The sequence below is a fragment of the Euleptes europaea genome, chromosome 7 (assembly GCF_029931775.1).
Source record: "Euleptes europaea isolate rEulEur1 chromosome 7, rEulEur1.hap1, whole genome shotgun sequence".
Lineage (NCBI taxonomy): Eukaryota > Metazoa > Chordata > Lepidosauria > Squamata > Sphaerodactylidae > Euleptes > Euleptes europaea.
This window is the reverse complement of record NC_079318.1, coordinates 59,473,861-59,500,135: the sequence shown is the minus strand read 5'-3', so window position 1 is coordinate 59,500,135 and position 26,275 is coordinate 59,473,861. Positions and strand designations below refer to the sequence as shown.

The 26,275-nt window shown below is 44.9% G+C and overlaps 1 protein-coding gene across 1 annotated transcript in view; it reads right to left on the bottom strand.

Annotated features, from left to right (window-relative positions):
- The window catches only part of RHOQ (ras homolog family member Q), a 28,343-nt gene extending 21,730 nt beyond the window's left edge, over positions 1-6,613 (bottom strand). Inside the window, exons 1-2 of the mRNA XM_056852500.1 lie at positions 6,447-6,613; positions 5,511-5,569 (exon numbers count right to left, since the gene is read on the bottom strand). Coding sequence (XP_056708478.1) covers positions 5,511-5,569; positions 6,447-6,591 — 204 coding nt within the window. The 5' untranslated portion in view covers positions 6,592-6,613. The remainder of the gene's footprint in view (positions 1-5,510; positions 5,570-6,446) is intronic.
- Positions 6,614-26,275: the final 19,662 nt, after the last annotated feature.

Genomic DNA, 26,275 nt, shown 5'->3' with positions numbered 1-26,275 from the left:
AGACTAGGACACCCTTTCTTAAAGATAAAATTAGAGATGTCAAGGGCATGCAGGGGAGATGTGATTATATGAACATTTTTGTCAGAATAAAAAAAAAATGCACCCTGTTACATCACTGGGCACCCCAGAAGTAGTGGAACATGGGCACTGATCTAAGCATGTCAGCAGCCCTGTAACAAGGCAGAGGGAGGCACCCTGGGGCCAATGAGGGCATGGCAGGAGCAGATAGGACACCCAGGGCCAGTTTCCAAGGGAGAAAAGACCTACTCAAAAGTAGGCACAGGGCAGTAGGAACTAGGTGGGTCCAAGAGAAGGAGAATAAAAAGGGCTAGCAAAAGGAGGTGGGAGGGAGTACCTGGCTAGCACCTGCTAGAAAAGGAAGGAGAGTAGCCAGCCTGACCTCTCTACAGTGAGACTCAGGACGCCCCTGAACTGGGAAAATGACATTCCTGGCCAAGAGGCTACAATTACCACTGGGTCAGGCCTGTTGGGCCTAGCTACTGCCAGCATTAACCCCAACAGAAGATGAGGTGGCCAACGCTGGGAGTTACCAAGATACCAAGACTAGGTGAAGGACCTCAGCAGTGGAAGCAGGCCTAAGAAACTGGGTGGAGGTGATCAAGAAAAAACCAGCCAAGCTGTAGGGGGACGGTTAACCTTGGAAACTGCTGACTGGAACTGAACTAATAAATAAAAAGGGCAATCTCGGTATCACTTGAGTGTTGATTCATCTTTGACAACATGGATACACCATGGTACGTCCCTGGGGAGATGGGCCCCTGGCTGCAGGGGCATCACATGCCCATTCTGGAATTTTTTTAGGAGGAGGGACTACTGCCAAAGAGGACAGAACTACTCTGGATATACTTCATTTACTCTCACTGGCATCACTGTGGGTAATACATGATCATCCACATTACTAGTCTGGGAAGCACTGACCTCACATTAAATCTGATTTGGTTGCCTTCCGTGACATCAGCACATAGCAAATCTGATCTGCTACATAGTGTTATGGCATCAGCATACTTATTACATGATGCCTGACTGGTTGGGATTATACTAGGAAGGTAAAAGAAGCCTTAACCAGGAAAACAATGGTGCCAAGACAGCAATAGAAAGGGGGGGGGGAATTGACTATTAACAGCTTCAAAAATGGTGAACATTTGAGCAATTATTCTCTTGTACTGTACCAGGAAAGAACATAGGTTGGCTCAAAAGACTAACTGAATTTCTTTCAAATAACCACCTTTGCAGCTCTGGAACAACTCACAAAAGGGGTACCAGCTCATCTGCCTGCATAAACCAATGTGTCAGCAGTAGAAAAGAGCAAGTGTCCAGTAGCACCTTAAAGACTAACAAAATTTATGGCAGGGTATGAGCTTACGTTGAGTCACAGCTCACTTCTTCAGCTACTTCAATGTGTCAGCTTTTTAACAGAAGGGCTTGAATGATAACTTCTCTGAAGGGACCTGCTACCATTCTCAAAGTATATGACTAACTGCAAAGAGGGACTTCATCCCAACCTCCTAATGCGGGCTAATACTGAAAAAACTCAGGTTTTAGGTTGAAAAGGAGTAAGGAAAGCAGTGCCAGTAAACAACTGAGAGACAACCTACTCAGAACGTGTGTAAAAGTAAGTCCCCTGACCCAGCTTGGCCTCACAGCAATAAAACCTCATGACAAAATCAGCAGTTGGGAAGTAATGAGCTGCAATCTAAAACTGTACAGGAAACACGGCTGGTCCTAAGACTGGCTTTCAACTTGTCTTGTGACCTTACAGATCAGATCACTTGACCTCAGTGGTGTGGATTTATCTCCTATTGTGGGACAAGCATTTTAACTTGCAAAATGTGTTCATTCTCTTTAGGTTTACTCAAGCTAAGTAGCTCATTGAGTCAAACCATCTGTTCCTGTAGAACAAGGACCTTTTCCATATGGGGTACTTCCCTCAGATGTGATGCTGTTGGGAAGCTGTGCTTCCCTCCCCACACTTCCCCACAACATTGCAGTTCACAGACCTCCTAGGTTTTACCCAGCTTTTCTTGATCTTTCCCAAACCTGCTTTGCTGTGAAGTTTTCAGAAAGATCACAGCAAAACCTGGAGGGCAGCTGTCAGGGCAAGAGAGTCCAGATTTTCTCAGTTCCACCCACATAGCAGTCGTGTCCTCTGCCCTAGTCCTTGAGATAGCCATTCACACCCACACACCCACCCCCCACATGCCACAGAGGACTTTTTCAAGGACTTTTAAAAGCATATATCGATATAATGGTATATCACTATGTCAACCCCCAGTTTTAAAATCCTTGAAAAGCCCCTCCCCCAGTATTGTGGGGGGAGGAACAGCCACCACGGGGAGTGGGACAGGAAAAATGCAGGGTAACCTGCCACCTGGAAGCCCTGGTGTTTCTCTGCTGCATCAGAACATGAAGCGACAATGGGGATTCTACAGGAAAGGGTAGCCATGTGTAAGTCTTCTGGGACTCCTAACTTCCAATGAGCGCATACTGCAATTGAACACACTGATCACTCTCTCATTGCAACCTCTAAAATTAAAATATCAGTTTTCTTTTCTGCCATCGCACATTGGTAAAACATCAGACGGACATATGGAAAGCAGGTGAAACCCAGTGACGAAATGTATGGTCTATAAGTAGAAAGCCACAGATTTGCTAAATGACCCCAGGCAAGCCAAAGGCCTTCAGCCCCACCCTTTAAGTATGATTAATTATTATTCCAAGATGACTAAGTGCTGATGCCACAGCCCTTCTGACTAGTACATTTCTGTAAGGCCATGCTCTGCCTTGCCTTCTTTCTTTTTTTCAAAATGACAAGCCTCAGGACAGCAGGCTGGAGGGAAGGCTAGCATAACATTTGGCCAGTCAAGAGATCAACTGAGGGTCTAAACAGACCTGAAAGAAATCGCATATCTCCGTCAGTTAAAGGTAAATCGCATGCAAAGCAGAAATTCAAATCAGGGCTGCCTGTGAAAAGAAAAAGAGGTTTAAGCCCCCTTCAACTTGATTTCATAAACTGAAATCAGATTTCCTGCACTAACAGTTTTAAGAAGTAAAAATGGCAGGTTTGTTTGTAAAATCCAATACAAAGAATGCTAGCAAGATCAGGTCTAAAGATTACAACTTGAAAAATCTGATTTTGTCCTCCCCTATCTTTTTTTTATTTTGTAACATGTAGCCTGATTCAAAGTTCTAATGAGCTCAAAAAGCTTGCACAAAGTTTTGTGTCATTTTGGTTGAGTCCTAATAAAAGATTTTTTGCATTTTTTGTTCTTTTTTTGTGCGTTTTTTGTTCTTTTAAAAGAAGCTGTCTGTTCCCCTTTAAAACTGCTAATAATAGCATGAAGAATCAAATTTGAATTAGCAACATTGATCAGTTGTTCAATGGTTACATCACCTCCTCCCTTCCTGCTTGGCCTCAATCCTTTTAACAGGCCAATGGAGTTCTATGATATCTGTTTTGGTAATGAACAACATTATTTCTAGCACCTTCTTATTTTATTGATTTATTTAAAATACTTGTATCCAACTTTCCCCCCCAAAAGTTATCCAAAGTGGTTCGCATCAATACCATAAAATCATAAATACAACAGAAGTCAGTAGAAACCACCATTAAAAGGAATGAAAAAGTATTTAGAAGCAGAATATTTATGAGTCAACGGTATAATAGAAGCAAATAAAAACAGCATAATCAGATCACTTTAACTAAAAGCAGCAAGAAAGATTTAAAAGGCCCAGATACACACACAGGTACAGAATACTCTACAAAGGTACTAACAAACCTTTTAATACATCAAGAATTGTGATAAACCAAGGAAGCTGCATCATACTGACCATTGGTTCATCAAGCCCGCAGTTGCTCTACTGCAGCACCATCTCTTTAAGGCCTCAGCTAGCTCGGCACCATTACTTGAGATCCTTTTAAACTAGTGTTGCTGGAGAGTGAAACTGAGACCTCTACCACTGAACAGGGCCCCTCTCATAAATACCCAGTATGATTCTTTGAAGCTCCAGCTTCTATAGCCATAAGCTGTAGGTTTCCTAAGAACACAAAACTCAACTACCCATATGAGGGCCATTCAGAACACTTTGTAGTATATGACTTCAAGTAACTGCTGAGTTTTTAAAAAATGAATTTGGAAGAGTCTTTCTTCCCATGTGCTCTTCTGGAGTGCCTAACTAAGGATTGCAAAACTCTTGCAATTTTGCTGAATGTCCTACTGCTTTTTTCAATGTTTACTTAATGCCCCAGCTGGTGAAACTCTGAAAGTTTATAGCACACATGACAATGAAGAAAAGTTTGACTGCACAACCGCAGTGTGAGCTGTTAAGGTTTAGATGACAAACAACTCCCTTATAATTTTTAATGTTTGCCTCCAGAATTTTAACCAGTGTCTAATTCCACATTGTCTTTCAATAAAATAATGACCAGACTAACAAAATCTTATTTATTTAAACCACATATCATAATTTAAACTACTTTGTATTAAGGGCTCATGCAAAGAGCAGTTCTGTTCATCAGTTCTATTTCTCCTATATGATTCAGATAAATTAGGCTGAACTACATTTGGTGACATCAAGTGATGCAGATATTTCTATGATATACAGTTATCAGAGGAATGCGTAACTGGTTTTTCAAATGCATTTTACTTGGGCCATTTCAGAGTTCTATCTGTTTGATGAGAACTTCTGCATTTAAAACACCCTGGCAAGATGCTGCACTAATCTACTATTAGGGTCTTACAAAAGCCAGGCACTGCTATGTCTAAAATAATGCAAAAAACTGGCAAGCACTGAGTAGGAGTCTGTTATTCTTGCTGCTCATTATGTCTGATATGGAAGCGAGAGCAGCAATTTGGGATTTCCGTTTTGGCTGAGCAGACGTGCTTGCACCAGAAGAGATGCCCCCTGTCTGGTGCGCTCCAGAACTATTCAGCCATTCCTTTGCAAATGTTTTGACTCCAAGGATGATTTCAGGATAGAAAGTGATGCCGTCCCTGGGCTGCAATAAACACAGTCAGACAAAATGCCTTCCCATAACATTAGATGATGCCATTATTCACCAATCAGAGCCAGAGGTTCGTGTTGCCCGTTCACCAATGAGGAGCACGGCAGAACTCAAAAGAGGACCCAGCCATTTGGAACTAAAAATAAAGTATCTCGCGGCTGGTTGTTTTCACTGTAGGGTAGGAGTTTGATCAGGACAGTGAAGAGAACTGCTTTTATCATTTCTTTTAAAATTGGGATGGGGGAGCCTCTGGGAAACAGCTTTTTTTCTCAAATGTCTGTGTGACAAGGCAGGCAATGAGGTGCTTACGGCAAGCAGCTGGAATGAGACTCCCCAACATAAACAGACATCTTTGAATAATTCAGTGTGAGCAAGTAAGCATGAAAAGAGCGAAAGCTTTGGAAAACACCATATGCTGATCTCGGCTTCTCTTTTTCAAAAAGTACCCAATCTGGCTATCTGAAGGCACTGGGTCGGAAGTCCTTACCTGTCCCGCAGTGTCATACAGCCCAAGGAGATACTGCTTGCCACCCACAGTCACGCTGACTGCAAAACAAAGCAGAGAGAAAATGAAGCCAGGCACCCCAGCCAGAGAAGCCCAGCGCAAGCTCGCCTTCTCTCTCTCTCTCTCTCTGCATCCAGAAGCAGTACGGAGTGGTTTCAATTACTCTACCAGACTCAACAATAATCATAAAAAAACACAGACGTCTAAGGGGGGGGGGAGAAAGGGGGCTTGATGGAGCAAAACAGCTGCCTGCCCCAGTGCGAAATAGTTTTCCAAAGCACTTTGGAAGACAGACTGGCTGTCAAGGCCGTTGGTGCAACAAAAGATGTCCCCTGTTGTGTGGGAGCTTGACTGCCCATCACAATTTGGGACAGCTATCTAGCCAGCCTAGGTCTCCTGTGCTCTCCCGGCCCCCCACCCCCGCACAACTGCATGGGCTCACCAGCGTCCCAGCCAGGCCGTCTATGCCCGGGAGGCTTGGCCTCGGATCGGCCGCTCTCGAGGTGCCCCTTTCCCCCATCCATCCACATTCTCAAAGCTCAACCATCAGCCCCCCCTGCAGAGTGTCGAGAATCCGGAGGGGGGAAACGTGCAGCTGGAGGGCGGCCGATGCGAGGCAAAACCTCCTCCCGGGCATAACCGGCCCCGGCCCTTCGGGTCAGCTTCGACTTTTGCCAAAGGGGTAACACGGGAGGGTGCGCACCCAGGCCCCGCTCAGAAGGTCAAGGGCGAGAGACACGGAGGGAGGGCGAAGAGGGAAGGAGAAGGGCTGGAAAGGGGAAAGTTTTTGCAGAAGTTCCTGCGTTGCTTGCTTTTTGGGGGGGGGAGGAAAGCGGGCGGCACGGCACTTACTCAGCACTTCCAAGCGAGACACGTCTTTACCCCCCCCCCGCCGGCCCATCTCTCTCTCTCTCTCACCTGCGTAATGGTCAAAGACGGTGGGCACATACTCCTCCGGGAAGGCGTCGTTGGCGTAGCTCATGAGCAGGCAAGTTTTGCCCACCGCGCCGTCCCCGACCACCACGCATTTCAGCATGACCGTCGCCCCCGTCCCGTTGGCCATGACGCCGCCCAGCAAAGCGGCATTATTTATTTATTTATTTAAAACCAACCCCCCCAAAAGACGTCTCTGCGCGGAGATGCTGCAAGGAAAGGGGTCAGGCGCCGGGCTGCGAAGGGCGCCGGTCCTGGCGCATCCCCCGGCCGGGAGCGCCGCCGCGCCGGCGGGGCTCGCTCGCTGTCAGCAGGCGCCGCAAATCCCCGGCGATGGCATTTCTCTTCTCTCCCCCCCCCTTCCTCCTCCAGCGCCCAATTTGGCTCGCGGGGCTCTCCCCCCCCCGCTAGCCCCAGCTGGGCGCGAGGACACCGCGTCTCCCCAGCCCGGCAGCCCGGGCGGAACGAGAACTTCCCTCCGCGGGGCCAAAGTGCTGCTCCCCAGGCGCCGTGGGAACCCTCCCCGCCGACAAGGGGGGGGGAAAAGCCCACCCGAGGAGCAAGTGCGGGTCCCGCTGGACTTTCCGGCTTCCCTTCCTTCCTTCCCCACCCCCCGATCTGTCCAGGCTTCAGACACCACTTCTCCAAAAGCGGTGGTGGGGGGGGGGGGGAAGAGGCAGCCCTGCAACCTCAGACTAGCTTGAGAGGAGGAGCGACGCCGAGCAGCTCGGAAAGCCGCTCGGGGCTCCTCTCCAAAGAGCCTCCAGCGCAGAGAAACGTCCGCGGCTTTTGCAAACCGCCTCCTCCCCTCCTTGCCTCGGATGATGTAATCCAGAACTACCACTGCCGGAATGGGTTTCCTGTGGATTTCGCAGCGGGGGGGGGGGGGGTAAAAAATAAAATAAATCCGAGAGAGAGATTATTATCTGAGCATCGTGATTTCGTTGTTTGGTTGGCTGGGGAGTGGGATGCCTTGGACGAACTGTAAAAAAAAGATACACATGTGGAAATAAGATTCGCTGATGTCTTAGAGTGAAAAGAAGGGAGGGAGGGAAAAGTAAAACTTGGAACTACCCATAAACGTTCCTAAATTAAAGCAGCATGAGGAACTGGTATTTTTTTTAAGTGTTTGAGTTCCACCTTTGAATCTATCTTGTGTTCCACCTTTGAATCTATCCCTTTTCTATATCAATCCTGGGGAGCTCGAGACATTTCTGGGCTTTCTTCTCTTTTATCACCGCAACAACCTGACCAGGCCTGAGGGTGTGTGAGTGGCCCAAAACAGTCCCAGGGGCTGAATGGGAAATATGCCCCCTGGTCTCCCCAAGACAGGACCTTCCCTCTTAGGATGGCAAGTGCTGGGTTGGGAAATTCCTGGAGATTTGGGGGTTTGGCGGGTGGGTTTGGGGAAAGACTTCAGGGTATAATGACATCGAGTCACCCTCCAAAGAAGCCATGATCTCCAAGGGAACTGACCTCTGTCAGCTGGAGACCAGTTGTAATTCTGGGAGATCTCCAGCCATCACCTGGAGGTTGACAACCCTATAATCACTCTCCACTGGAGGCTTGCCTGGTCCCCTGCACCCTGAGGGTGGGGCTTGTTGAAGACTCACTGAACAGCAATATTAACAGCCATGCTTCCATACACGACTAGAAATTGTACCATATGGCATCTAGGAGTGTGTGCACTCATAATCATGTGGCATTGAAGTGACACATACACATTTTTTTAAAAAAGCATGCAACCATGTGCTAAACGTAAAATATAGTTGAGTTGATAGTGCTAGATTATTGCCTGCCATCACCAATCTGCCTGTGCAGCAGTTTCTGCGAGCACAAAGACATCTTTAAAAAAGTCATCAACAACCATTCAGGATAGCTGATGGTCCTGAGATTTCAACCTGCTGCTCTGAGCCCTTGAGAATAAGAGCTCCAAAACCCGAGCCGGGGGCCAAAGACTTGGCAAACATGCTTCACTGCACTGCAGTGGCTTTCAGCTGCTGTCCTGTATTAATATTATTCACAAGTGAAACATTCCAGACTAAAAGGCATGTGTTGTGAACCTGCCACTTCATGCTGATTCTGGACAATGTGGGATATGTGTGTGAGTAAAGTGCCCTCAAATCGCAGCTGACTTATGGCGACCCCTTTTGGGGTTTTCATGGCAAAAGACTAACAGAGGTGGTTTGCCAGTGCCTTCCTCTGCACAGCAACCCTGGTATTCCTTGGTGGTCTCCCATCCAAATACGAACCAGGGCTGACCCTGCTTAGCTTCTGAGATCAGACGAGATCAGGCTAGCCTGGGCCTAATGTGGGATATAAATCTGTTTAAAGGTAATGTAATATTTTGACAGCCAAAGTGCACAGTATTCTCAGCTGCCTCCATGTTAATGATAGACAAGGCCAAGACACAAACAATGATAGGGTGGGCCCAGTCCAGTACAGGCATCTTGGTTGTGGAAAATGCCATCAAGTCGCAATCAGCTTATGGTGAACCCATAGGGTTTTCATGGCAAGAGACCAACAGGGGTGGTTTGCCATTTCCTGCCTCTGCGTAGCAACCCTGGACTTCCCTGGTGGTGTGCCATCCAAATAGTAGCCTGGATGACCCTGCTTATCTTCTGAGATCTGACAAGATTGGGCTAGCCTGGGCCATCCGGGGCAGGGAGTGTACAGTGCAGTGAAGCAGGCATATTACCCAGCAAAAAGGTCCTTAGCAGCCAGCTCTTCCTGGTGGCACCATGCAGGCACAGTATACCTGCCACAGACAAAATGGATCCAGCTTTACCCTGTAGAGCCAGCCTGTACGTGCAGAGCTGTCTTCCCTGCTTGGCTTTTGTATCAGTGAGGTGGACTAGATTAGCAGCAAACACATAAACTCAGGCTCCTTGTTATAAGTAGGAGGAACCGGGGAATGTTCTAGCCAGACTCCTTGTGGCAGAAGGAAGAAGTATCAATGTGTGTAGGGGTGTAATAATCCTGGGATGTTATTGTGAAGTTACAGAGAGCGCGCTCATGCAAGGGTAGCCCAGGCCAGCGTGATCTTGTTAGATCTTGGAATCTAAATAGGGTTGGCCCTGGTTAGTACTTGGATGGGAGACCACCAAGGAAGTCCAGGGTCGCCATGCAGAGGCAGGCCATGGCAAACTACCCCTGTTCATCTCTTGTCCTTGGAAACCCTACTGGGTTGCAGTAAGTTGACTACTAACTGATGGCACTTTCCACCACCACACAGTAAGTAATTTAGAGATTTTATATCAGGACTTCAGTGTACTTCATTTCTGTCCACTGTGCCCTCCCCACAAATCTTCTGCACTATGGAAAATATTAGACATATGCCCTGGATATTATTTAATGCTATAAATAAGCAAAAAAGCCATTTTTGTTGATGTCATATTATACTAAAAATGAACACATGGAGTAAACAACATATTGTAATCTAAGTAACTATTCAAAACTCTTCCTTATCCTGGTTCACAGAGGGAGAAGGAGACAATGTAGATGATATAGGTTGTTTATGCATGGGTATTTTCACTCACGTTTGCCCCTGGTCTGTCTCGGTTGTTCCTTGGAGTTATGCATGAGTTTTCCATCCATAGAGATGACCTTGTGGCCAGCCCTCACAAATCCCAGGCCTTCCCATTCCTCTAATAACCTGACTCTTCGAGCTTCCCTGAGATCAGTCCAGGTGAAATCAGCATGTATAAGGCAAAACACGGGACACAGAAGCTTCGGGGAGTGACGTTTCTCACACAGAAAGCACTACAACCAGTTACAAAGCGGTGTGTCTCGGGGCAGGGATTCAAATGCTTCCTGCTTTCTCAGAGTTCTTTCTGAGCAAAAGAAAGGATTTTAAAAAAGAGGGTTGGGTTCCCCCCCACTCCGTTTCTTTTAGAGAGCTCTGGGTTGTTTTTGTTTTTAAAATGCTTTTTAACACAGCATTTGGGTTTTCGTGGGGTGGGGGGAGATGTTTCTCTCACAGTAAGCACTACAGCCAATTACAAAGCAGTGTTTCAAGGAGCAGGGACTCAAATGCTTCTTGATTTGAGTTTGGATACTGCTGGTGCATAGATTCACAACAGGAAAGTGTGGGTCCAGTGAGCAACGAACCTCAGGTAAAACTCCCATTCATAAACAACCATAGAGGCATTCCTCCTCCCCTCTCTTGCTTGCTATACAGGCTGGGGCTATTGTGGGGGCTGCCATGGCATAGAAATAATCTCTCCCCTGCCCTCAGACCTCTTTCTAACAGGTCTCAAGCACCATGCTTCAGAGCATCCTGGGAAATATAATCCCAGGTTCACTGAGGCACTGTCGGAAAGAACACAAAAACCACTAGGGAAGGTGGGAAGAGATTCTGTACTTTACTGGCCTGCACCAACCCATACTGGCCCTCAGTCTGGGCCAACACCAATGGCTGCAGTACCACCTGCCTCAGCACCAGCCTACACAGTAAATGTGAAAAGAGGAGAAAAATGAATAGAACAGCAGCAAGAAATAAGATTCGTAACCATAACAAAAATTAATGGTGTTTTTAAAAAACAGAAATTAACATGATAATGCATCCCTAGCAAATATTCTCCTCAGATTAGCAGTGCTTCCATTGTTCCTTCAAATTGGGAACATTGCAAATGATAAGAAACAGCCATTATATTTTCTGTGCTCCTAAATTTCATGAGCAATGAGAAGTCCAGTGTGGTGTACTAGTTAATGCACTGGACTTGGATCTGTAGTAGGTGATGTGAAAGACCTCTGCCTGAGACCCTGGAGAGCAGCTGCCAGACAATATTGACCTTGAAGGACCAGAAGTCTGATTCACTATAATTCAGCTTCATATACAAAACAGGGCTGTTGTGAGGATAAAATGGAGACAGAGACAATGCTGTCAACCACTTCGAGTCCCCATTAGCGAGAATAGTGGAGCAGAAAAGAAGCAAATAAAATAAAATACAAATAAGGATTCATAGTCAAGCTAGATGGGATGTTGGTAACAATCCAATCATGGTGACCAGTGGAAGGTCATTCTTGCTCTCTAAAGAAACAGGGTTTTTCTTTAAAAGAACAGCTGTTAGTCTGTGGCATGAACAAAAAGAAGGAGACCTTTGGCACTCTGTATGGAGACTAACACATTTATGAGAGTCTGTGGGCAAGAGGCTATTTTGTCTGGTGCGTGAAATGGACAAAAGACATAAATAATTTTTCCCCCAAAGTGAATTTGACAGTAGACATGCAATTCATGATCCAGTTGACTGCTGTGGAAAAACCACACCAGAGAGCTAAAAGGCTGGATTGGTATCAGTGAGACAAAGCAAACTCCGTCTTTGTAGGAGAGCCCTCAGTCGGCACATTCAACTGTCCTTTCTCAACATTTCAACAAGGATAAGTGCTGAGTTCTACATCTGGGTAACAAAAATGAGGGACATGCATGCTGGATGGGGGATACACTTCTGGGTAGCAGTGTGTGTGAACAAGATCTTGGGGTACGGGTGGACCGTAAATTAAACATGAGCAGCCAGTGTGATGCAGTGACAAAAAAAGCTAATGCGATCTTGGGGTGCATAAACAGAGGCATAACATCCAAATCACACGATATCATAGTTCCGTTGTACACTGCATTGGTCTGGCTGCATCTAGAGTATTGTGTGCAGTTCTGGAGGCCGCACTTCAAAAAGGATGTTAACAGAATGGAGTGGGTGCAGAGGAGAGCGACAAGGATGATCAGGGGCCTGGATACCAAGCCCTACGAGGAATGGCTGAGGGAGTTGGGAATGTTTAGTCTGGAGAAGATGAGGTTAAGGGGGGACATGATTGCTCTCTTTGGTCATTTTTTCACGGAGGTTTGGCACGGTTTTGCCTTTGTTTTGGCCCGCTTCAAATTTTTGATTTTTCATGAACGCTTCGAGCTTTAGCAGAAAAACCGCGTCAACTCCACGTCTTCTCAAACCTGTGTTGGTCCGTTCTTTGTGGTTGCTACGCGTTTTTTTCGCTCCATGAAAAACGTTCCTGGGTTTGGACCAATTGTCCCCGCCCATGTCGGCTAATTTCTCCTCCCCTGTGAACGGTGATTGGCTGGGAGAGTTTCAAGCCCGGGGGACAGCCTCCCTCCAAGGCAGGACAGATCTCCCTCCTGCAAATCCAAGCCAAAACTCCCGTCACCCTTCTGAAGAGGGGCAGCCAGTCTGCTCTGGGTCTCCCTCCTGCCGGTGCGATCCTGTGTGAGTGTGTGTGTGGGGGGGGCATCCTGAGAGCGGCAAATCCAAGCCAAAACTCCCATCACCCTTCTGAAGAGGGGCAGCCAGTCTGCTCTGGGTCTCCTTTCTCTGTCTAGATGGAAGTTCCTGGCAATGGATGGCCGGAGCTCTACGGGGCGGGGGGGCACAATGATGACCGTCTGTCAAAGTCTGGGAAAGGGTGGTGGTGGCCAAGTACGGGAGGGGGGACAGGGAGCATGGTAAATAGAAAAGTTTTATAAGGAAACCGGAGGGACTGGTGCTTTTTTTGGCTGGGGCTGTGTCCACAGAGGTGAACTGCACTGGGTAATCCGCGGGGCGGAGTTGGGGGCAGGCATAAACCATGAGCTTTTCAGAAGGGGACCGACCAAACCATTGTAAAATACTGCTTGCTTTGTTCCCACGAAAAACCAAAACTACTTCTGGATTGACAGGGATATAAAAACATGAATTTAAATTGCGCCCATGAAAAATAAATAAAAATTGCTTTTTTTTTTTGCTCCGCAGCAAGATAGCATCAAAATCTTCCGTGAAAAGTGGGCCTCTAAGTATATGAAGGGCTGTCACTTAGAGGAGGGCAGGGAGCTGTTCCTATTGGCAGCAGAGGATAGGACTCACAATAATGAGCTTAAATTGCAGATGAAAAAGTACCAGCTGGTTATTAGGAAAAAGTTTTTTACAGTAAGAGTTGTTCGACAGTAGAATCAGCTACCTAGGGAGGTGGTGAGCTCCCCCTCACTGGCAGTCTTTAAGCCGGCAGTCTTTAAGCAGCGGCTGGACAAACACTTGTCAGAGATGCTCTAGGCTGATCCTGCATGGAGCAGGGGGTTGGATTAGATGGCCTCTTCCAACTCTATGATTTTGTGTGGCCTTTGAGTAGGATCTCCTATTGTCCATACTGATTTAAAAACGACAAGCTCTGTTGGTGTTTCAATGAAAAAGCTTTTTTTGGAGGGGAAGCTAATGTTGTGCAAGCAATTGTCTCATTCATTGCTTCTGGTGCAACATGGAACAGCTTTTTCAGAAGAGGCAGCTATGCTGGGGATGCACCCATCCCTACTTGCCTATTTATTTTATTTATTGTTATCCCGCTGGTCCTTCATTCACTCAGGGTGACATCCTTTTTCTGTACACCTCCCATTTTATCGTCACAACAACTCTGGGAGATAGGTTTGGCTGAGATGCAGTGACTGGTCCAAGTTCACCCAGCAATCTTCTTGGTACAGCAGGGATTTGATCCTGGGTCTCTCACATTCTAGCCTGGCACCCTACGAGTTTCCCTTAGAAAGCTAGCATTTCCCCTGTCACTATGTCCCCTGTTGTTGAGGATGCTTCACCACCCATTTCCCCATAAAGAGAGATGACTGCATTGCTGCTGATCCAGAGAGTGGGGAAATCCCTCTCTCTTTGACTCAGTTTCATACCAGTTGCTACCACCACTGGGTGGTGACTGCCCCTTCCTTTCCTCTAAGAGAGCATTTGCTGCTCCTGACAAGAAAGGGCAAAAATGAAATGACGCTTAAATTCCTGTACCAGGACTTGCTACTCAGGAGGAAATTTTTGTCAATTTCACTTTTAAGAAAAATCAAAAGCAGTCTGCACTCATAGTGCCAGGGCAAGGCTGCTCATGTGACCAGTTTTGATTTTAAATGTTAATGAAAATTAACATCTTTCCACATAACTCTTTACTGCTGTAAATGTGCTACAGAAGATCAGTACTGCCTACTCTGGCAGTGGGTCTTCATGGTCTAAGGCACAGATCTTTCCCATCACCTACTACATGATCATTTTAACTGGAGATGCCAGAGATTGAACCTGGGACCTTCTGCATGTGATACAGATGGTCCATCACAATGCTACAATGCCTCTCCTTACCCATTTCAACTCATTTTGAAACGTACAGGACTTCTCTAAGAACTTCATCGCGGAGGAATGGTATCCATTGGGGGGGCAGGCAGGGAGTATATTTAGGGTTGCCAGGTCCCTCTTTGCAACCGGCGGAGCCTGAGGAAGGCAGGGGTTGGGGAGGGGAGGGACTTCAATGCCATAAAGTCCAATTGCCAAAGCGGCCATTTTCTCCAGGTGAATTGATCTTTATCAGCTGGAGATCAGCTGTAATAGGAGGAGATCTTCTGCTATTACCTGGAGGTTGGCAACCCTAAGTGTATTACACACAATCACCAGGCACACCTCCACACCAGATGAGTGAGACAGTGACGGACAGTGAAAGGATTTGTGGCAGAAGTTCCAAACATCATTACAAACCAGTACTTAAAAAAAATAAACATAAAAAGGGTATCAGTCTATATCTGGTGTATTGTTGCAGCATCTCTGAAAATAAGTGGGAAATGGATGTGAAATAGAATTAAAGTTGCTTCACAGAGAGAAATTCTCTCTGTGTGTGAAAACACACAGAGAGAATTCACAGATCTTCTTCTGAGTATAAGGCATACCTGTACAACGTGATCCATCAAACTGATTCCAGGCTACCTGCAAAATATGGTAGCCCACCAGGGACTTGATAAAGCTCTGGGCAGGCCACCAAACATGGCAGGTGGGCCACAAGTTTTGCAGACCCAGCAGAAAACACGTGACTTCTTGACTGTCACATTGTTTTCCCCACATCTGTTCATTACATAGGTGTGTGTCACTTGTGAATTTATGTGACCAGTGAACCTCAGAACCTGGGCAGAAGTGTGGGACACATCTGTTAACTTTACTTAAATATTATTTGTACATTGCTTTTCTCCCCAAAGGGATCCAAACAGGCTTACCATAAAAAGTAATATAAATAAACCAACCAACAAACAAAATGTCAAACTACATTTAGACCACTCCAGGAATCAGTGGTTGGCTCATCTGAAGACACCAGTTGAGAGCTGAAGGCTAACAGCCAAAGGGCTACAAACCCTTTCGCTCTTCCCTTTCAGCTCACACTTCTACCCACATCCAAGCCTCATACATTAATCAAGTCCCACCCTCAAAATAATTTTTCTAGTCTTCAGTTGCCCGTCCAATCCACAACATCTTAAAGTTTAGATGCTACAAAGGTCTTGAGTAATGTATCTGAAAACTCACCACAAAGGTTTCCAGATCCCAGTCAAGTTTTAAAATTAGCAGAGTTGTTTTACTCCTGTGACTGATTATTTTGTTTTCTCACAATCCGTAGCGAAAAAGAACTTGCAGAGTAAGCGAGAAAAGTTCCAACTACTAGTCAAACTCATAATTAGCAAAGAGATTGATGATGGTCTATAACCTGCCAACTGCCACTCATTAGGAAGAAACCTCACAGTTTGATCTAAATTTAAGGTCTATCTCCCTTCCCCTGGCAGAATTTTCTCTGCTGCATTCTATCAATAGGACATTAAAATATCTCATATTGGAATCAATATATCTAATTCTCAGCATGGCCCCATCTGTGGATACTTGGGGTCATGAACAGACAAGACAGCTCTTTCTATAAACCTAAGAAAAGCTCCAGGTAGAAAAATCTGAAATTTAAAAAAACCGCAACAAATTGGTGGGTTAAAACCCTCCAAAATAGTAGGAGCGCCTATACCTTTAAGAAAGGGGATCTCACTAGCCATTGTGGGGTGTGTGTGTGTGCTAGGCAACAACAACAAAACTGCTAGCCTTCAAACCTTGGTTTCTGTCAGTAAAAGGCAGGGGGAGGGCCCTTTCCAGGATTATTTTGGCCTCGCAGTCCATCTTTGCTCCCTTTCCTTCTGCCCTGGAGGGAGGACTCCTCAGGACCAGGCTCAGCAACAATTATGGGGCAACTTGTTACCATGCAATTTGTGCAATTCACCAAGATGTGGCAGTGGCTACCAGAAAACTAGTTGTCACACAAGCTTACTGGGTGACCTTGGATCAGCTGTGCACACTCAGCTTCATCTACTTCACGGGGCTGTTGTGAGAATAAAATGGAGCAGAATGATGTAAACTGCTTTGTATCTCCATTGGGGAGAAAGATGGGGTATTAATGAAGTAAATAAATAATAAAGAAAATTGAAGCCTTTTTTTTTAGGCTAACTAATGTAGATATTCATCTATCATGTCCTATAACCCTAGACATAGCATTTGTTATTGGAAGAATAAAATCATCTTAAAAGCACTGAATTAAAAGCTCAAGTCAGATAGTGGAGAAAAGTCATCATTGCTGAATACCTTTTCCAAAGCTGCAAGCCTTGAGTAAAATCTGATCACAAATCATTTTAATAATATCCATAATTACTAACCATAAAATGGTACCAATACATTAATCACTGCTTTCAGAAAGGCTTACTTATTAGCAAAAGGCCCATCATTATGATGTGTACAGAAGAAAGCCCTTTATATCTCGTATATCTCTAGGGAGGTTGCAGAGCATCTTGGCACTCTACACAGTGATGCATCTCCCCCCCCCCCATAATGACCCCTAAGCTCACTGTCAGAGGTGCGAGGGTACGTTTTGTTTTTGTTCCCACCACAACATTGCCCCCTAGGTGCAAAACAGATGTTTTATTTGACACAGGACTGCCATGGGGCACTTGAAGTAAGACCACAGCTGTGAGTTGCCCTTGGGAACTCAGTTCCAAAGAACACAGAGCCCTGATTCAGTTTGGGACCATGGTATGGGGAGGAAAGAGTCTTCAGCATCCCCCATGCTGTTTCAGACCCGAGTTCCCATGAGGAACTCACAGCTGACTTCTGGCTGCAAGTCACCATGGCAGTCACATGTGAAATGAAATATAGACACTGGTGCAACACTTAATTCGCCCCTTCCCCCATGAAAGTCATTAATTCCTATGGGAGAAAGTGAAGGGGTGCACCCTGGAATATCACTGAGATATGTGACTAACCCCCTTCTGGATGCACACCTTAACGTGGTGAGGGGGTTTGTGAGTGTCAGGGAAGCTGAGAGCAATACCGTAAGGGGTTTAGACTCTATCAAGAGACTAAACTCCTAGCAGAGTCACTCAAGACGGAATGGTCACAGCTGAGACACCAGACGAAGATGCATCCACCCCCTTAAGGGATCAATGGCCACATCCGCAGAAGAGAACAGGCAGTTCCAATGGGGATGGGGGTAGAGGAATCCCTGAAGGTTAGCTACTGGGCAGCAGCAGTAGTGGAAGGTGACACTGGCGGAAGATCTTTCGTAAGACAACGGCAGTGCCACTACGGCTAACTCTGGTTAGTACTGCGCAGAAGAAGGCACTGGTAAACCACTTCTGACCAACCTTTACCTTGAAAACCCTATGATGAGACAAACCAAAATGAAAAAAGATATAGTGCTGGAAGATGGGACCCCCAGGTCGGATGGCACTCAATCTGCTACTGGGGTAGAGCAGAGGACAAGTACGAGTAGCGCTATTCTTAATGATGCAATTGGACTAAAGCCGAAAGGACGTTCAGTGGTTGACATGAATAGATGCAAAAGGAAAGTCCGAAGCTGTTCGACGCATAAAATAGGAACATGGAATGTGAGAAGCATGAATCAGGGTAAGCTTGAAATTGTTAAACAAGAAATGGAACGTATGGACATTTCAGTCCTGGGAATAAGTGAATTAAAGTGGACTGGATTAGGACATTTTCAATCAGAAAATTACAAAGTGTTTTATTCAGGGAATGACAAAAAGAGAAGAAACGGAGTTGCTTTAATAGTGAGGCAAGATGTAGCAAAGGCAGTCAGGAGCTATAATGCAAAGTCTGACCGAATAATATCAATCAGACTTCAGGGAAAGCCTATCGACATAAGCATCCTTCAAGTTTATGCCCCAACTACAGATGCTGATGAGGAAGAAATTGAAAGTTTTTATGCCAGTGTTCAGGAAGAAATTGATCACACACCTAAACAAGATATGCTGATAATCATAGGTGATTGGAACGCAAAAGTAGGAAACAAAGCAGAATCAAATGTTGTTGGCAGATTTGGGCTAGGAGCACGGAATGAAGCAGGAGAACGCCTCGTAGAATTCTGTGAAGACAACAATCTGTTCATTGCAAACACATGTTTCAGGCAACCAAATAGACGATTGTATACATGGACATCACCAGACGGCCAGTATAGAAATCAAATAGATTATATAATTGGAAGCAGAAGATGGAGAAGCTCTATTCTCTCGGCCAAAACAAGACCAGGAGCCGACTGCGGTACAGATCATGAATTGCTAATATCAAAAATAAAGATAAAGCTTAAGAAAAACACCAAAACATTCATAGCACCAAAATACAATCTAAGCAATATTCCGGAAGAGTTTAAAGACCATGTAAGGAACAGATTTGCATTACTAAGTTCAAGTGAATGTAAACCTGAAGAACTATGGGTGGAAACTAGAGATATTATCAAGGAAGAATGTGCAAAGACTATTCCTGTAGCCAAAAGAAAAGAAAAACCTCGATGGATGTCTGAGGAAACTCTTAAAATTGCCAGAGATAGACGAGAAGCAAAAGTAGAAGGTGACAGAAATAGAATCAAAAGTCTAAGTGCAACGTTCCAGCGACTAGCACGTAGAGACAAAGAGACCTATTATAATAGCCAGTGTAAAGAAATAGAAGAGAACAACAAAAAAGGAAGAACAAGAGATCTGTTCCACAAGATCCAAGAAATCAAAGGGAAATTTAAAGGACGGTTAGGCATGCTGAAAGATCAGCATGGAAATACATTAACTGAACAGGACAAAATAAAGAAAAGGTGGGAACAATACACTGAAGAACTATACAGAAGAGATGAAAGGATAAAAGATTCTTTCCAAGAAGAATCTTTTGAAGAAGAACCTACAGTTTTAGAAAGTGAAGTGAAAGCTGCATTGAGAGCAATCGGGAGAAACAAATCACCAGGAGCAGATGGGATATCAATAGAGCTATTCCAAGCCACAGAAACGGAGTCCATCAAAATCTTGACAAGAATATGCCAACAGATATGGAAAACAAAACAATGGCCCACAGACTGGAAACAATCCATTTACATTCCAATTCCCAAGAAAGGAGACATCAAAGATTGCAACAACTATCGGACCATTGCATTAATTTCTCATGCAAGTAAAGTGATGCTCAAAATCTTACAGCAAAGGCTGCTACCATATATGGAACGAGAAATGCCTGATGTTCAAGCTGGTTTCAGAAAAGGAAGAGGCACTAGAGATCATATTGCAAATATACGCTGGTTACTGGAGCGTACGAGAGAATTTCAGAAGAAAATCAGCTTGTGTTTCATAGATTACAGCAAAGCTTTTGACTGTGTGGATCATGAAAAGCTATGGCTGGTTTTAAAGGAAATGGGTGTGCCACAACATCTGATCGTTTTGATGCGCAACCTGTACTCTGGACAAGAGGCCTCAGTTAGAACAGAATATGGAGAAACGGAATGGTTTCCAATTGGCAAAGGTGTCAGACAAGGATGTATTTTATCTCCCTATCTCTTCAATCTATATGCAGAACATATAATTAGGAAAGCTGGATTAGATTTAGATGAAGGTGGAGTGAAAATTGGAGGGAAGAACATTAATAATTTGAGATATGCTGATGACACTACATTATTGGCAGAAAATAGTGAAGATTTGAAACAACTATTGCTGAAAGTTAAAAGAGAAAGTGCCAAAGCAGGACTACAGCTGAACATCAAGAAAACAAAAGTAATGACTACAGGAGAATTACACAACTTTAAGGTTGACAATGAGGAAATTGAAATTGTTCAAGACTTTCTATTCCTTGGCTCCACCATCAACCAAAAGGGAGACTGCAGCCAAGAAATTAGAAGGAGATTGAGACTGGGAAGGGCAGCCATGAAGGAGCTAGAAAATATTTTGAAGTGTAAGGATGTGACTCTGGCCACCAAGACTAGATTAATTCATGCCATCATATTCCCTATTACTATGAATGGGTGTGAAAGCTGGACAGTGAAGAAAGCTGATAGGAAGAAAATAGATTCCTTTGAAATGTGGTGTTGGAGGAGAGTGTTACGGATTCCGTGGACTGCCAAAAAGACAAATCAGTGGGTTATAGACCAAGTCAAGCCTGAACTGGCCCTAGAAGCTAAAATGACTAAACTGAGGCTGTCGTATTTTGGTCACGTCATGAGACGACAAGAGTCACTGGAAAAGACCGTCATGTTAGGAAAGGTGGAGGGCAGCAGGAAAAGAGGAAGACCCAACAAGAGATGGATTGACTCAATAAAGGAAGCCACAGCCTTCAATTTGCAAGATCTGAGCAAGGCTGTCAAAGATAGGACATTTTGGAGGACTTTCATTCATAGGGTCGCCATGAGTCGGAAGCGACTTGACGGCACTTAACACACACACACATGTGACTAACTCATGGCAGAGAGAGAACCCAATGTCTAGGCTGGGTTTCCTCTGTCAGATGTGTCCCAGATCAGAGCCTATTTACTTTGCCCCATGGAATTCCATGTGATCTACTGAAAACTGAGCCAAGCTGAATTTGCATATCTCCTTCTTTTAGCTTCTGCTACAGCCACTGGCAGGGTGCAATAATCCACAGGGCTACGGCACTCTTCACTGACATTTTTGTTTGTTTGTTAAAGGCCCTCATATCTGCAGGATCGCCTCTCCTCCTATGCTCCACCATGACAAATTTGCTCATCTGATCAGGGCCTTCTTCTGCAGGTGCCACCCTACAAACGGACAAGATCAACAACTGCCCATACACATGCATTCTCTATTGTGGCCCTCATCTTATGGACTGGCCTGCCTGATAAGATCTGGAAGGCTCTCACTTTCCAAGCATTCCTCAAACTATGCAAAACTGAATTATTCAGGAGGTCATTTTTACAAAGGTTATAGGGCTATATTGTAATGGCATGGTTCACAAAGATGTTTTAATAAAAGGAAAGGGACTGAGGACTGTACTACTGTGTATAATATAAACTATCTGTTACTTATCCTACTATGTAATTTCTGCATAGTTTAACATATGTTAATATTTGTGCTTTGTTTCATATTCCTGCTTGGGATCAAATTTCCACAGTCCTAATACTATTGTACCCTGATGGCCCAGGCTAGCTCAACCTCATTAGATCTCAGAACCAAAGCAGTCTGGGTCCTGGTTAGTACTTGGATGGGAAATCACCAAGGAAGTTGCTTGTTTTGCTCTAAACTGCTTTTCATTGGCTTCAACAGATCTCACAAAATGTGGGTATCCACAGCTCCTGCTTTTCTCTTGCAGTGAGAACATCTGCTTATGCATACTAAAACTTGGTGTGTGTGTGTGGGGGGGGGGAGGGATACATGGTGTTTCCATGTACTGAGTAAAACTTATCCTTAACAAAAAACCAACCCACTGAGTTTTGCAGTCTTTTCTTTTACCTAGTGAACACTCAACAGGTTCCATACTTACCAAGGAAGGGATGTGTGTGTGTGTGGAAAGAACATTTTATTAGATACAGATTTGGCAAGCCCAGCTAAGAACTGATCACCAACCAGGGTCTGTTGGAAAGAAAGACAAGGAACACGGAAGGGGTCACATTTGTAGAGGACTTGACCAGTAGTTCCCTTCTGACCTCTAATGGTGACAGCAGAGAGAAGCAGTTTGTAAACTGAAGGTTTCTTTTGTAAGAGAAAGGATGGGAGGAGGGAAATTGTTCTTACTGAGGTCTAGTAACTTGAGACTTCAGTTGGTCTGATGCTTCCTTCACTTTTAGATCCTGTTTTACCACGCCAAGTCAGAGGCATCCAACTTGCATCCTTCCAGCACTCTCTACTTTTGTAAGTCTTTAGGCATTATAACCCCCCCCATGTGCCATGCTATTTATCCCATTGATTGGGAGTGAAGGACCCCTTTCCCCACTCCATCCAGGAAGCTCCCTCCCCTGCAACAAGCCAGCCTGCTACTTACAAGCATGGGTGGGGTAGGATAGGCTATCAATGGGCTATGTCACATTTTGTACATCAGCACGGGGGGAAGCCGGAGGGGCTCCTTCTGGCACACTCTTCCACCAGTATGGACTGGGTGAGAGGAGAACATTGTTGGGCTCTCTTTCCCATACTAGCTGGAGATCTCCTGCTATTACCACTGATCTCCAGCCGATAGAGATCAGTTCACCTGGAGAAAATGGCCGCTTTGACAATTGGACTCTATGGCATTGAAGTCCCTCCCCTCCCCAAACCTCACCCAAAAACCTCTCGCCGGTGGCGAAGAAGGACCTGGCAACCCTAGTGATAGTTTATATGACACATGTTGATCCATAACTTCCACAGCCTAAACATTTGTTGTTACGAGTCTTTTATTAGGAAGTGGCACACACAAAATCTCTCAAGAAGTAAGAAATGTACACAGCAGCACCTTGTAGTGGCATAAATCTGTGCATGGTTTGCTGTAGGATCATGAGCAACTTTCACCTGTATGGTTTATCCTTGTGAAAAGATTGCTAAGAAGACCTTTAGTCTCACAGAATTTTTTGCCTGCCATTTTGTTCATTCTAGCATCTCACCCACTCCTCTAATATCCTTAAAATTTTGATATATTTTTAAAGAGTTGTATTTGGTTCTGTACTGAACCACATTTGGCTCTAAGGCCCTAGAATGCTGACCCCTATGTCATACTGAGGCCTGTGGATAACTGGGGCTGAGTAGAGGAGTCAAACTTCCTCTCCAGGGAAACCTGCATTCTGCTTTTATTTTATTTTATTTTTTTGCTTTATTTTACATAATCAGCAGAAGAATAAATTGTGGGAAAGAGCAGTTTACCTCCTCCAAGCTCTGATGGGGGCTCCAACAGAACCATCTCCTAGCAATTGTCCCCCATTAAGAAAACATTCACTGTCCTTACAGGTCATTATCCTTCTTTTTGTCCTAGACCCTGGCTCCCAGTCCCTTAAGGCCAAACCATTCACAGTAATTAAAACTGCACTCCTAAAGAGAGTCTCACACTTCTAGGCCTACTGACTTGAATGAAACTAGAATTACTAGTGTTCTTACACAGGCGATATGAACATCTAGTTATCTTTTATGCTGCAGCAAGCCAAGGAAATTGGATTAGCAAATCAGGGGGGTTACATACACCCTTCTTCTCCTCCCCTGCACTGTTTTTGAGATATAAACAGTGCAATAACAAGAGAAAAATGGTTACAATCACTGATGGATATATGATCACTTAATCCTGATTCAGGGAACTAGAACTTGAAGGAGGGTCTCAGACCATTCCATAAAAAGGTAAAGGTCCCCTGTGCAAGCACCAGATCATTCCTGACCCATGAGGTGACGTCACATCCCGACGTTTTCTAGGCAGACTTTGTTTGCGGGGTGGTTTGCCAGTGCCTTCCCCAGTCATCTTCCCTTTACCCCCAGCAAGCTGGGTACTCATTTCACCGACCTCGGAAGGATGGAAGGCTGAGTCAACTTCTGCTGGGATTGAACTCAGGTCGTGAGCAGAGTTTGGACTGCAGTACTGCAGCTTACCACTCTGCGCCATGGGGCTCCTAGACCATTCCATATGTGATAATAAATAAATGGGGCCACAGGGAAGAATCTCCCTCTCTAAGCTATTGAGCTATACCCCTCCGAATCAAGGCAGCTTTGTAGTTTGGCTGACCAGCAGCAGACAGAGACTGTATGTCTACTATGTCATCCTAGCAGATGCAGCTTGTTGAAATTCCCACTTAATGCAAAATTTGCTTTTTTAAAAACCACTAACTGCCTTATGTGAGAATCAGGCCCAAGCAAACAGGTACAACAGCGGTGAAATGATGCTTCTGCCCTTTCTCCCACCTTGAGAGGGCAGAACTCCAACAGAGACTCATGGTGAACCTCTCTCTCAATCCTCTCTTTGGTATCAAGTTCAATGATATACAGCTGTTATGTCGCAGTGCCAAGAAGTTCTAGGCACTACTGTAGCAGGTTTTGTGTCCTTTGATTGAGTCTTAAGTACTCCTAACCATCAGCTTCCTTCAGGGCTATTAACCAGCAACCCGCTTAACAAAGGAATAGCAGTGTGATACCCTTCTACACTGACTAACAGGAGAGAAGGGCATCTGGATATCCAGAGATGGCCTGTATTTCCATCTGTTCCTCTTTGAGGAAGATGGAAGATGACTGTGGAGAAACCAGGGGAGGAAAAAGCACGAGAGAGCTGGCTTTCTGGCAAGGATACGATTACTATACATGAGCTAATGTATTTTGTCATCTCTGTCTTGTATTGTTTTAATTTAATTGATCACATGGTTCCACAGGAAGTCTTGGACTGTGATACTGAAACACACTCTGAGATCATAGTTGATAGGGTAAGCAACCACACCGTACAAGTCACTATGCTGCAAAGAGGAGAAGAGCCTATAAAATTGCAAGGTACCATTGCCAGGTTATTCAGTAATGGCAGTGGGGCCTAAGAACAAGAAAGCTCTTTCGCTTTAATATCAGATGACGGAGCGTTCCTCTCTTTTATACATAGCTGTAAGTTATAGTCAGATTCTGCATCACAGAATTCTACACAAAAGAGAAAAAGTTTAATTGCCTGCAAGATAACCATGATCTTGCAATTTGTGACAAGAGCAAGAAACTTGATTGTAAAAACAGTAATTTTCATTTCTATTTTCTAGAATGTATCAGGAAACAACTACATGGCCATTGACTTGTTAGTGTGTTTGAATGAGATGCTGCTGGGATTACCATCATCTATACCACTTCTGTTTATTTCCTTGTTCGTTTATCTTAGGTATATTCACAAAGGATGCCCACCAATGGCTATTAGGCAGGACAGCTAAATAGAACCTCCATGTTCTAAGGCAGTGTACCTCTGAATACTAGATGCTAAGGATACATTTCTGGAAATGGCTGTCCACTTCAAGATTTTCTTGGGAGCTTAGAAGCATCTGCCTGCATGCTGATGGGAACAGAATGCTGGACTGGATGGAGCTCAGTCTGACACAGCAAGGCAATCTTGCAGGCAGAACTGAGCTCAAAAACTTCCAGTTGTCAATCTGACTCATCTCCCAATGCAAGCTGCAGTGTCACATTTTCACTGACCTTCAAAAAGCAGGGAAAAGAGTTTTTCCGTTATTAATTCCCATTTAAAGAGCATTGGCCAATCACTCCTGTCTGTTAACAAACAATGAACTTTACAAAGGATATTCACCCAAGCCTGGTGTTGTTGCCATTTATATTATTTTAAACCTTCTGAGTAAACATGAGTAAGACTAGGCAGCAGCCTCATGCCTGGATCCGGCCCCAGTAGAAAGAGGCCGGGAATGGTACTATCCAATGTTGCCATGACCTTTCAGCCTCCATTTTGTTGGCAACAGTCTCTACCTTTTCAGCCCCTGATTACTCCATCTTTTCTGCCAAATTCAGAACCTGGCAAGCTCCCAGCTACAGTTATTTGCTGAAAAAGTCCTGGGAACCCTGCTTAGGGCTATTTGCCAAACAATAGGGAGGCAAGTTAGCAGAGGAATAGGTACGAGGAGGTCTCTCAATATGATTGAATCATGGGCACGGCAGCACAATGGCTACCCTTGGTGATGTGGACAAGCCCAGAAAAAGTAGCATAATTGAAAACTCGGAGCGAAACTAACCGAAATCATGCAGTGATGGGAAGACTCCTGGGATATTGTTTCGGTTCAGTCAAGGTGTTCTTCTGCAGAATACTCTGTTG